Here is a 13747-nt window from a genome sequence, read left to right as displayed (position 1 = left end):
AACCACTGCATCTTCTATAATGGGTCAGAAAAAAACAACAAACGTAGCAGCATTTTTGTATTTCTTAATGGCTTCCGCATCGCGGATCTTTCTTATTTTTTTAAAGAATAACTATATTTCCAGATTTATTCATAAAATGCAATATTAAGGTTCTGTTGCAGTGAATGCCAAGTCAGTGTCACTCATGTCTCTTTCACTATCGAAAGAGACATGAGGTTCAGCAATGGAAAAGGTATAGTTCAAGAAGCGCTGGTAATACACCTGCATGGTTTTGTGGTTTGGTTTCCTGTGCAGAAATGCAGTCTTGTCAGGAGGACAAGGTAGAATTTATTATCCTGTATGTGGGTGACCTTGAGGGAGGTTTACCCATAGAAATAGATTTTTTTAGAAATAGATTTTAGGGGATATTTCTATGGGTTTACCACTATATAGAAATCCTGTGTGAGAGAATACAGAGCCACTGAGCCACACAACCTCTTTATGCTCCAGCTCCTTATTTAAAGGATTGCTGTGAATAAAAGGATTTGAGGAAAATCTTCTCTCAGCACAAACAGAGAAACCTGAGATAATTAGGTTTACAGTTTTTTTTTTACAGGTATTATATCCATGTTCCAAAGGAAGCCACAGTCCACAGTGCCAGAATATTAACAAACTCAATATTGGACATTGATGGAAGGAATATCTGGTCAGGATCAAAAATAGCTTGCCCCATGGTTTGACTTTTTGAGATGGAGTGAAATTTGACCTCTCTCTGGCAGCCTGGGAGGATGTTGGTTAGTAGTTAGTGCTAAAGAATATCCTACAGCTGAATACAGTCACTGTAATGGTGAGCTTCCCTCTACTTTTAACTTCCATTGAAGAAGCCTGTAGCTCAGTAACTAGCTTAAAAATGGATGAGGTTTCCTCCAGGATCATTAGAGATCTGTTGAAATCACAGTGCCCATTGAATATGTATTTCCCATTTTCACAATGCTGGATAGTTTTAATTAATCTATCTTTTTTAGACAACTGTCTGGCAAGTCTTACATGCATGCATTCTCAAAGAATAGTCGGATACTTGCTATCTGAACACTAAGCCTCTCACTGTGAAAGTAGATACATACTTGTTGGATAGTGGAGCAGTGTTTCACTTTTCCCTCTCTCTAATGTACAGTAGTACCATGACAGTCAGAACAAATCCTTACATTACAACGTGTCTGCTCATTTTTCATTTCATTTTTTTTTCACATTTTGCATTGTAAGCCTTCTGCAATGAATATTGCAGAGCAGCAAGTTGTGTTTTGAGAGAAATCCTTTGGGGTGAATGAAAGTATATTCAGCATTTTATTGACCTGTGCTTAGTCAGATGTGATGAGAATAGGGATTTCAGAGTGTGCTGTTTCCTGCAGTGAGACTTGGGGAGAAGTCAACTATACACGCAAAATGTTTCCAACCTCAAAGCACCATTTTCAACATTTTATAATGTTTACCATGACATTTTTATGTGGTTTAATTTATTTATTTATTTATTTTTTTACAACTGTTGCTCTGCACTGGAATCTGTCTGAGTACATAGATCTTTGGTGGGTTTGTGTCCACTTGTTCCCCTTGTCCTGACAGAGCTCTCCTCTCATTGTTAGAGATCCCTCAGCACTCACAAAGAGGCCAACTCACTCTGCCTGCGAGAGGCCCTGTGTTTGCCCTGATTTACGATATCGCTTCGCAATAAAGGGCAGTGTGAGGGGAAGAGATTCATTAGGACGGCCAGTTTATGTTTTAGAAAAGTCCGGAGCGGCCCTGAGAATACTGATTGGCACACAAATCTGCGCTTGTCTCATCCTCCCAGTCCAGGCCAAAAGCTCCCTGCCCACCTCCCCTCCAGCCGTGTGCCCTGGCACAAAGGAGTCATTCTTCCCTGCCCCCAGGACGCCAGTAATGCCCATGGGCCAGGCCACTCTGCCATCTCTGACACCCTGCCGTGACAACACTGTTACAGACATATCTTGCCTGTAAAAGCAAAGCACCTGTGGGCTTCTCTCATGCCCTTAATTGCATGCCCACTATTCCTCACATCCATGCCCACTTGTGCACCAGTGTGAGGTTGGGGGTCATCTCCATCCTCAGCTTTACCAAACAGGCCTGGGAGTGCTGCTGCTGTGTTTACTCTTACTCGGTCGATACTCTTTAATCCCCAAGATGATGCTTTCTCTCATGAACTCAAAAATAGCTCTTCTCCCCCTCAGTGAGGCCACTGGTCCATTACTCTTTATTAGCTCTACGAGTCTTAAATGTGGCCATCCATTAGAGGCAAGGCAACAAACAGCCACAGCAGGCCCTCCAGCAGCCTGCCAGGAAACAGTACTACACAGACCAATTTGCACGGTCCTTAAATCATGAGCAGTTATTATGGATTTAATTCTGCTCATCTCGTGGATTGACAGGAGTAAAAGCACCTTGAGAAAATGTGCCTTTTAAAGTGATCATTACTCTGTGCAAGGTGACAATATCTCAGGGCTCCAAAAGGGCTCTTATTTACACACATTTACTTTGGGCAGTCTCAACAGATTGTAGCCTATTGTATGCAAACAGTAAACAAGTAAAAAGTAATATAATATTGTACAGTATCATGTATCGATTTCTAGTGCCTTTTCCAGTTTCTTGCATTTCTTGGTGACTCAACCACATAAATCATTCTTAAATGATGTTTGAAAGAAATATTGTATTTATTATTCTTGACACTTGGTCACAAATTCGATAGCCCTTATTAATTACATATGATGAAAAATATGATGATGGTTATTCATTGGGACGAGAAAGCTTTCTCTCATCTTTCATACTTAAGGATTGACCCATAGGGGATTAAAGGCAGGGTTGTTGACTGTGAGTGCATTGGGGTCAGAGAGAGGTATGAGCACAGGGAAAGAACATGTGTCAGAGTCCTGCAACATAAAGCAGTGTGATCCAATGGAGAGATTTCTTACTTCTTTTACGGTATAGTGTATATATCCCACACATGTTTGATACCATTCCTTATTCCATCCCATGCATTACAATGAGCTGTCCTCAGATTTCTACCTCCACCATTCCTTATGAGTAGGCCCAGACAGAAGTTCCCGACTCTGTGATCAGGAAAGACATTAGGTCCTAGACTAGTTTAGTTTGGGCTGGGCTGTTGCGCTTCTGTAAGTGGCTCAACACCATGGCTTGCTTTTTTAACAGATTTCACGAGAACAACATGTTTTTTTTTTAATCCAATTCACTTTGTTTTAAAAAGGAATTATAATGTAAATATGTTTTCATGCCTTAATAAGGTGGATAGAGCTTTCATTTTGAGATGGAGTTACTAGCTCCTTATAGTAGCTAACTGCAACTGAAACTCACTGGCTGTCTTAAATTACAGTTAAAATCAAGCTGACAAACTCATTAGCTGAACTGTGAATACAGCCAGCTCGCTAGCAATGTAATTTGCTTAATGTCAGAAACAAAATGGCTGTCTTCATTTGAGCTTCGGTGCAAGCATCCGAGGTGCCACGAGTGATATCGTTACCTCAAATATAGTTGGTGAACTTCAGGAGTGGATTTCTCCATATCAGTGTTCAGTAATACTCACGACTGTAACCGGCTCTTTCCGTTATGAGAACTCAATGTATGTTTACGGGTACAAGCGACTAAAAATGACAGCTGCAAGTTACAAATGATAAAACATGAACAAAATGGCGATTGTTTCTTTGCTCTAACCCTGTGGGTGGCTTGACACAAACATGGTGGCACGGTTAGCGCCACAGCCCTACTGTAGTTGTAATATCGACCCTAATCTGAATCATACTCTTTCTCTTGTATAACACTCTCATGCTCTCAATGTACACATATTGAGCTCTCTGTCTTTGTCTCTGATTCTTGTTCACCTGTGTGGAGGAGCAGCCATCCAACCAGTCCCTCCTGTGGCCACCTATACCATTATGACTGGAGATGGGCTGCAGGAACATAGCCTCCATCCCTCGTGTCCTCAACAGTAGCCAGCCATTTATAACAGCCTTCATGTGTGAAGGCTGCTGCTCGCTCTATCAGTCCTGCACCTCTACACACACACACACACACACACACACACACACACACACACACACACACACACACACACACACACACACACACACACACACACACACACACTCTGGAGCCTCTGTGAGAGGATTGCTGAGCATGTGTGAGTTCTAGTATGAGGGGTGCTGCTTGGCTGGTCAGGACTCTGACTGGTCCTTCCTGGGTTCTGTAGAGTCTTGTCTGAAGCCTGTCTGTCCTGACGGCTTAGAGAATGTGTGAAGCACTCCCTCCCTCCCCGGGCCCATCAGCATGTCAGTTGTGGGATGAGTGGTCAGCTCTGAAATGGAAAATAAAGAAAATGTCTCATCAGGATTTGGACCTGCTCTGAGAGAAACATGCAGACTCACCATAATTTGCATGCTTTTAGTGTTTTATGATCTCCCATTGGAAATTAGACTTTCCAATTTCCCATTTGATTATGAATTATTACCAATATATAATGTATATGTGAGATGTGAACATTAATAACCATGACCAGGAAACATGTTCAGATGAAACTGCACCGCAATGTATCTGCCATACCATATTCACATTCGCCTGTGTAGCAATAAGATAAAGAAAACAAATAACTTATTGAATATTAACCTAATTCAACTGAATTAGCATAATCATGTCTCTCTTTTGGATTAAAAGCAACACAATGCTACAACCGGTATGATATGAATCAAGAGTTTATGATGGAATAGTCATATTCTATCAATATTCAGTTGAATTATCATGTACAGTATGTGTCTTAGTCTGAGTGTATCTGAGTCAGCAGTCAGGGTGGGGCTGTGTGGGGATAATGCAGACAGCCTTGGCTGATATGGCTTAGTGAGTTTTAGACCAGGGATACTCAGCAGTGTGTCTGCTCTGCACGCATGCTGGCCTCTCAGCACTCTGGCTGTCTGGACAATGGAATGGAATTTGGTCTAAAATGTAGCACCAAACACCTCACAATATAATGCCTTCTTCTTCTGGGAAGGAATAAGGTCAGTTTGAAAGGGAAGTACTGTACTGTAAGTTTACGTGCTGTAGTTTGCAGTCTTGAGTCTCCCATATTGGATGGACCAACAACTCTAATACAGTACACACAAAGGGGAGCACAGTCCACTGTGTATACTGTATGTTTAATACATGTACTATGTTTGATTAATTTCAATTCCAAACGCTGCCTTGCTGACACTGATTATCATGGATTTGTGTTCAGATTTTTTCCTGGCTTGCTTGTTCCTCTGTGTCTCTTGCGTTCATCTTTTGAAGGTTATGAATTCAGAGCCAATTTACCAGAGACTGATTCCGACAGAGATTTGCATACATACTGTACTGTATGCCATAGGTATGGGAAATAGGATCTCACAGTTGTCTGTAAGCGGCAGCATGTGTTGACTTCAGAATGCTGCACCATACTGTGGCTGCTTCTAAGCTGCTTTTTGAAAGATTTAAAGGAATAAATCATTGACTGATTGAGTTTGATATGTTTTTCCCAACATAAATGGATCTTAATGGATGTTCTGTAAAACATTACTGCACAAGGCTTTACTTGTAATGTATAAACTTTTAAGTATTTATAGTTGTAAAAGTTGTAATATGTTTAGGATAAGTGGAAATCAATCATGGACAGCTGTAATATCTGATTTGAACATCACGCCACTTCACCCTGTCGAGTGTGAAGTTAAGAGACCCCCGTGCACGACTGTAACTACTCTGCTGACTGTCTCTTCGAAGAGATAAAGACAAGCTCTCTGTCAGTGACAGCACCAGACTGACCTTGAAATTGACTGTCCTTGGTCTGTGTAATGCACTGATATTTAATTACTGAAATACTGAGATGTTCAGAGTTGTACACACGTTCAGCTCATACTTTTCTGTAGGTTCCACCTCGGCCCGCAGGGTTTTCAATTGCTTTGAATTAAATATTTTTCAATTTGTACCTTCAGTGGCGTTTCTTTTCATTTTTGAATTGCTTCTACTTAATTACCAACATACAACAGCTGGAAATTATTGTGGATAAATGTGTTTCCCTCAGAGACCCTTGCTATGCTTGTAAATACAATTAAGTGTAGAATCATTCATGTTGTCCCTGACTGTTTCTTCTTTCCTTTGTATCAAAATGTTCATAACAGTCTTGAATGGGCCTTCCAGAAATTAAACAAAATCACCCAACCTTGAAGTAATAGACCTCGAAGCCACCGAGCACACACTGAATAGCTGATCTTGGGGCTAAAATATTACTTTGACTGGTAATTCTTTCTCAGAAAAATAAATATAGTATCTCTAATTTGGTGACTTCATGGATTTCCAAATGTCTTCCATATGCAGTGTTGTATCTGTCAGTCACTTGACTAATGCTAAAGAAATGGCTATCCGACAGCTCATAACAAGGGAATAAAACTGTCTGATTTTGCAAACAATCTTTCATGATTGACTTAAAAAGACATGAGTGTTCCTGGTCTCATATGTGTACGTGTACGCTTTGGAATGTGCTCATCACTTTTATGTGTATGTGTGTGGTGACACATTGGCACATTTAATTCCTTCACAGGCATGTTATGTCATCTGCAAAGCAGAGACAATAAATCTCATTATCGTGAGATAGAAAGACACTGAGGCCTGTGGAGGCAGTGCTTTGTCTTTGAGCATGTGTTGATGTGAGACAAGCCCTGAGAGGGGAGGAGAAACATAGCCACCCTGGGACCGCAGAGGATGGCTTTGTTCCTGATTGTTCTGTCTTGTGTTGCTATTGCTGGACTATCAAGCTTTTCATTTGTCACTGTCCTTATAACATCTGCAACAATGCTTCTTGTGTACAAACAATACTTCTCCTGTTTGTTCAGAGAATAACAAATTGCTGTGCAGGGTTGCACTGTTCAATAGTTCTGTTCTATGCTGTAGAAGCACAGTCTGAGTTTAAGTGTTTACTTTGAAGCTGCTAACTGACGTTTGAATAGAGCTGTTACCGCTAGTCCTCTATGTAGTGATTGGTCAGAGAGTCCCTCAACAGTGTGGCGTTGCCCTTCAAAGGCAGGCGGGCGGAGGCTGGCTGCACCCCTCCATGCCTCCCTGGGACAGGCCCGAGGTCAAGTTGGCACCATGAATCACAAATCCCTGGCTGATTTGTAAATTGTCAGGACATTGATTTACAAGGCTGGGCTAAGGAATGAAATCCTCTCCCAGCCACCATGGAAGATGGGAGTGTGCAGGGAGAGCGTAATCACACAGCAGATTGCTCTTGAGAAGAAGGTCAGAGCCCACTCTCTCTGTGATTAAAACCTTTTTACACGTGTAGTGTTTTCTCCCTCATCACATTCAACCGTGGAGTGGGGCCTGTTAACGATGACCCCCCCCCAAGCGCTCCATATGATTGTACCAACTTAATTCCAGCATTAGTAGTTAAATTCATCTTTAAGTGATTGTTCATTGTGTATTCAATACATACATTTTCTTTCACTTGACATTGGTAGTTGAGACACTGTACAGTGATACCTGAGCTCTATGCTGAGTACATTTTGTACCTATATCCATCTTAATCCCTGTTTTTAAGCTTGTTGTCATAAAGGTGTGCCTGTTGTGGTGGCTCTACTCTCTATCGTTACCCCTCTGGCTTTGGGCATTACTCTTTGCTCTGACACCAGAATATTGCATATTTCCCATCCATCTGGAGAGTCAACATAGTCAACATGAGTCAACATACTGATTTACCAGTTGTTCCCGATAATTGGATCGCGTCCAGTTTTAGAGCAGAATATCTTTACTTTACTGTTAGGTTGCAGTTGAAATGAAGGTGGATAGGTGAAGTATGAACAAGCTGGCTCACAGTACTGAAGATGAGAACTTGGCAAGAAAAGTTGCCACTGGCATCTCTGTTGATTTGAAATCCTGACCGATACATTTGTCACATTGACATTCATCTAAACAGACAGATTGTGCTTATGAACTTGGCCAGTGTTAACATTGTCATGTTGTAACACCACATGGCTTATACTATAAGCCTGATAGGATTAGTTTCATTTACAACAAAAACAACCATACAACACAATGCACAACATAATGGAAGCATGCTACCGTACAGCATGTCATTGTAATGGCATGTCCGTAGCTGGAAGTATTTTAGCAGGTATGATAATGCAATTGATGTGTGCAGTTGCACTAGGCCTGGCAGCTCTGCCCTGTTCCAAATGACTGTCACTCAGTACAGCCATTCTAGTTTTACTGGAGGGCAGTTTGGAGAAAATGTAAACAACAAGTGATTCTCCTCTGAGCTTGTTCTGACTCAGCTCTTCTTTTCTGTCTTGTAGTAGCAGACTGTCGAGTCTTGGAGGGATTGCAGAGATTTTCGTCCATCCCCACATACTTGCCTGTCAACTACCAGGTGCTCAACACAGACGCTGCCTTTTTCCTGAAGGAGGCCAACCAGGATTTCATGAGGAACTCTAGCCTGCTGTCACGGACTGAGCCCTTCTTCATCTACCAGGCTCGCAGCATGCCCTCAGTCAACGCCAGCTATGGGCCTCTGTCTGTGGAGCAGCAAGTCCCCCTGGAACTCATCCAGAGCCCCGGGGCCTTCGTGGCCTCCTCTATGTTCACCTTCAACTGGAAGGTACAGACCTTCATCATCAATGACAGGATCTACCTGACCAAGCCTAGAGTTCAGGTGCTGTTCTACGTGGCAGGCAGGGACTGGGATGACTACAGCACCATCGACAAGCTGCCCTGCGTACGTATGTTTGCCTTCCACGAGACCCAGGAGGTGCGTGGCACCTGCCAACTGAAGGGAGAGCTGGGGCTGTGCGTGGCTGAGCTGGAGCCCCTGGCCGGTTGGTTCAGCCCCCCCAGCGTGGTGCCTGGGCGCCAGAGGACCCTGGAGCTGTCTGAGGGGACCACCGTGGAGCTCTACTACCTGCTGCAGTCAACCGAGACAGGGGAGTGCCACTCGGGGGAGGCTCGGAAAGGCAACTCCATCCGCTCAGACCAGGAGGGGCTGTTTGGTTCTTCCACCTCCACCCCCATGAGGAGGATCGGCAGTGTGCGGCTGTACCAGAGCCCCGCCCCTCCGCCCCTGACTGAACACAGACTGGATAGTAACTTCTTGGTCATGGTGCCGGCCACACCCATGAGGCAAAGAGACACTGTCTCTGCCTTCATCTCTGCGTCTGCCTTCTCCCCTGTGGAAATGTTCACCCTCAGGTAAGACGCTACTTCAGCATGCTCTTACTCCATATAAGAAATGGTTTGTGCATATCTTCATAGAAATACTGAGCAAAGATTTATAGAAATGTAATACTCACTTGTAACAATGTAACAATGCAGCTATAATTAAATTATAAGCATGCAAGTAAGTCATTACAAACAAGTAATAGTATGGCAAGGAGTGTAGTGCATTTGTAGTTTTTGGAAGAAGCTGTCTGTCCCTGATTTGATCGTTATGTTGTCGCAGTTTTTTTGGCTGGTCTCCAAAATTAAAGTTCACTTCACTCAGTTTAGCCGAGCCTTCTTAACTCAAATAAGGAGTGAACATCTTCATCTAAGGGAAATCATCAGATTCACTGGAGCTGTAGGTACTAATTAGAATGTGCAGATGAGACTAAGTGATTTGGATAATTAACACACAATGCAAATGAGGATGTCATTAATTAAAACGCATTTCCATTAGTGTAATGACTGGGCCTGATCTTAATTATGCTGGTTGAAAACATTTATAAACCATAAGAGATGCTGTGAGTAGGGGTCAGGCCAATTTGTCAACCTGTGTAAATGAAAAAAAGTCAATGGGCTGATGGGATTGATTTCTGCTTGGGCGAGTGGAAATGCTGAGGATGTGTAGTTAAAGTTTGTTACACAATGCTTTTCTCATCATGAACCATGAAAACAGAGAACAAAGCGGAATAATTGTTGTCTCTTCCCGGTGGTCTGATGGTCAAGATTGTGTAAATAATGTTGCCTGCATAAAAGTTAACTTGTAGTATTCATTGAGATTATGATTGGGTGTTGAAGAGTTAAATGGCGTGTGATAAGTGAAGTATTTGAAGTCTTGAGACCAAACCCGCCTTGAGACCAAACCCGTTTATCAAATCCTTCTCCTAAAACTTAACATTAATTCCGCATATACTGTGTGTGTGCTGCTGAGATGATGTAATGGGTAGTTTTTAATTAAGAAACTAGATTAATCCTAGTTTTTCATCAAATAAAACAGTCCAAACTGGCCACAGAGATTGTGCCTGTGGTGTTTTTGGTTTCAGGCCTCTGTGTGTTACAAGGTGATAAGACTGTCCTCATGTGTACAGTACATGTGTTTGGTTGCACCCAGACAAGAGATATCTCACATCTCTTTATCCACAACATTATTATCTTCTTTGCACTCAGTCCCACATTGGCTGCCTACTTATAAGATGTGTCAACCAATAAACATAGCCGAATTTCAACAATGACATTCTATTAGGGAGGTTTTACAGTTTTGTTTTAAAAGTCCTTCATGTGATGCTCTGATTTGTACACATATCTTCCAGTAAGGTTCATGCTAGCAGTACCCTTCTTTCCTCCAGGTATCACGTACCTATTCCTATGTCAAATAATCTTTTTATATTTTCTTTAATCTTTCCTATCTTGCAGGATAAGAACATAATTAACCTCTCTCTGCACAGTTACCTATTTTCCAGTGTTCAGGTCAAGGATAGTGCAAAAGTAATTACAGACTGACAGTAGTAATGTAAACAACTTCCTCTTCCGCTCCAACTTTCAATCTTCACCTTCCGCAAATCCATATTAATTCAGATTCAGACACATGATATGACAGAAATCTGGGATGGGAGCTAATTTCACGTTTTAATGATAAATCATCCAGCCAATTTGTTGTTTGATTGACAGTCAATCATTTAGAACCTACTTGGATATTGGGGTCTTGTTACAACATGTCATGTTAGATTGGAAGGGAAAGCAATTTCGGATCTGGCCAATTTTCCTGTGGTGTTAAACACTCAGAAGTGGGCTGTTAAGTCAGGCTTGAAAGGAAAAGTTTGTGACTTTATTCTTATTCGCATATTTTCAAATTCCGAAAGAATCTGGATTGAGGCATTTGAGTCAATTTGACATGGTCTCCATTTAATAGCTCTTTGTTTGAGAGAACATCATTATACCATAATTCTGCCTTGGTTTGTGGGTGCTACATGTATATCCTTGACCAGACTCATACCAAAGGCCTGTTCTTCTACTGCTCTGAGCTGATGAGACCCACAAGGCAAGTGGTGAGGACCACTGAATGACAAACTACACAAGTCTGTACACATACTGGTAAAACAGTGACAGAGATCCATCCTATTGTTTCCCCATCTCCCTCATCTCCCTACAGTGGAGGTGTACCTAGGTATAATGTGGAATCATGAATACTGTAAAGCCCTGACTTATTGCATGTATTCGTTGTAATTAATTGGATCTAGACCTACACAAGCTGATGAGATGCAAAACATGTGTTGAGATTTGCAATTCCCCCTGGTAATTACTGTTATATATCCGAGCATGGTTTGAACACGTTTTTTGGATCAAATAACATTGCTATACACCAAATGATCAGTGTGGATTCAATTGGATTAAGCAGGATTAGGCCCTAATCATGGTATATTCCTCTGTTTTGATTATCGTTTAGTATTTCCCAGCTGTGCTTCGTTGGTTTAGGGCAGGGGTGCGAATAAAGGAGGATCCAGGGGGAGCTGAGCTCCCCTAAAAGCATCACAAGTGAAATGTTGGGGGGGGGGGTCTGTGGAAATACTGGCTGGTATGCAATTAAGCAATGACGCCGTGCTTTATTGTGAATAAAGTCACAGCTGAGGGGCCGGCAACCCCTCGGCTGTGACTTTATTCACGATAAAGCACAGACTCAAGTGCCTTATTGCTTTTATACAACGGCTACAAAACTAAACTGAGAATTGTGACAAGAAAACACTGCCGTAAGTATTTATTGCGTGATAGATTGTGGTGGTTTCTGCCCTATGCTTAGAAATATAGTTCTCGAATGGACCACTGTTGTCAAGGTAATGTGATAAACAAATCTTCGTAAAATGATCAGATTTCAGTTAATCCTGTTATTGGTGCAATGTGATGCTAGCATTGCATGATATTTCCAAATAGCTGCGTTGTATGCCTAAATATTTATCATCATGTAATTGAAATAAAATACATGACCCCCCCCTCCCGAAACTCATGGTGACTTTCGGACACTGATTGAGGGATGGTTTACACCTATTAGCCCTATCAAGTCCATTTATGCTTTTATGGTCCTTGGAGAACATTGGATTTCTGGCAAACCTGGCAAATTACACCCCTTTCAAAGGAACAAAATGAAAAAAAAAAAGACAGAAATAGCATCCAAAATGTGAAGGTTCATTAACATTAATATGCAATATTATGCTGAAGTCATGAACATAATTTGTTTTCATCATTGTTAGACTATCATTAGGATGGTGTTAAGTCATTGATAATTCATTAACCCTCATTATTAAATGGTTTATATGCAAATCAAATCAGGGAAAGCCTGAAACGGACTTACAGTAAAATAATATTTTCCACTAGACAGTACTTTGTGGCATAAAGAAAGCGAAGCTCAGAGAGGCAATTCAATCCTACTGTGTGCTCACCACCAGCCAGACTGTCTTTGTATGTGGATCATTGTCAATAGATTCTCTGCATCACCAAACAGTTTGCATGTTGAGTTACTGGAAGCCACACCACCGACTTGCTTTGAGAGGAAAGAAGCCTTTTAGAAGTAAATGGTTATCATTTACATTTTACATTTATGGCATTTAGCAGACGCCTTTATCCAAAGCGACTTACAATAAATACATTTGTTTAAGTAAGTGAATCATCTATCCATCAGTCATCATAAGATAAAGTAATCAATACTTGGACCAGGGGCCATAGGCAGTCACAGAGAGAAACTTGTACAGGGAGGTAGTGGGGGTGAAGAGGTCTTTAGGAGGGACTGTTAAGATGTAGCCTGAAGAGATGGGTCTTCAATCTACGGCGGAAGATTGGTAGTGACTCTGCAGTCATGACAGCAGTGGGAAGCTCATTCCACCAGCTGGGCAGCAGGACAGTGAAAAGCTGTGACCGAGTAGTGCGGCTGCTGCATCCACGTAGAGGCGGCGGTGCCAGGCGGCCAGCCGAGGTGGAAGAGCGGAGTGATCGGCCAGGTGTTTGGGGGATGACCATTGCTTGCAAGTAGACAAGTTATCTTGGTCCCTGACTTAACTCTTGTGTGATGTTCGGGTCAAAATGACCCGTTTAAAATGTTTACTAAAAGAAAAAATGATACAATTAATTATTTTTTCAACCTAAAACTCCATGACTTATTTTCTGTGAAGAACATGTAAAAGAACACATTTTCATTGAGTACACATTGGGTGAATTTGGCCGAGAGTAATAAAAGGGTGAAAACAGACAGGTCATTGTAAATATGAAACAAATAATGACTTCACTTCTTGTCACACTACCTTCATCTCTAATTTGCTCTCACACATGCATGCACACACTTATGCACACATGTATTCTTTTTGACTTTCGCTTTTGTGTTTTAGATCAGATTTGCAGCGCATTTCATCATGTTATAGACAATATTGCCAAAATATAATGTCCCACACACACACACACACACGCACACACACACACACACACACACACACACACACACACACACACA

The 13747-nt window shown here is 41.8% G+C and overlaps 1 protein-coding gene across 1 annotated transcript in view; it reads left to right on the top strand.

Moving 5' to 3' along the window:
- The window catches only part of LOC310807010 (transmembrane protein 132C), a gene marked incomplete at both ends in the record, with an annotated part of 99378 nt that overhangs the window by 10672 nt on the left and 74959 nt on the right, over positions 1 to 13747 (top strand). Inside the window, one exon of the mRNA XM_083673288.1 lies at positions 8358 to 9246. Coding sequence (XP_083529414.1) covers positions 8358 to 9246 — 889 coding nt within the window. The remainder of the gene's footprint in view (positions 1 to 8357; positions 9247 to 13747) is intronic.

This window comes from Argentina silus (assembly GCF_951799395.1).
Source record: "Argentina silus genome assembly, chromosome: 7".
NCBI lineage: Eukaryota > Metazoa > Chordata > Actinopteri > Argentiniformes > Argentinidae > Argentina > Argentina silus.
Note: the sequence above shows the minus strand (reverse complement) of the source record. Positions and strands in the feature narration are given on the sequence as shown.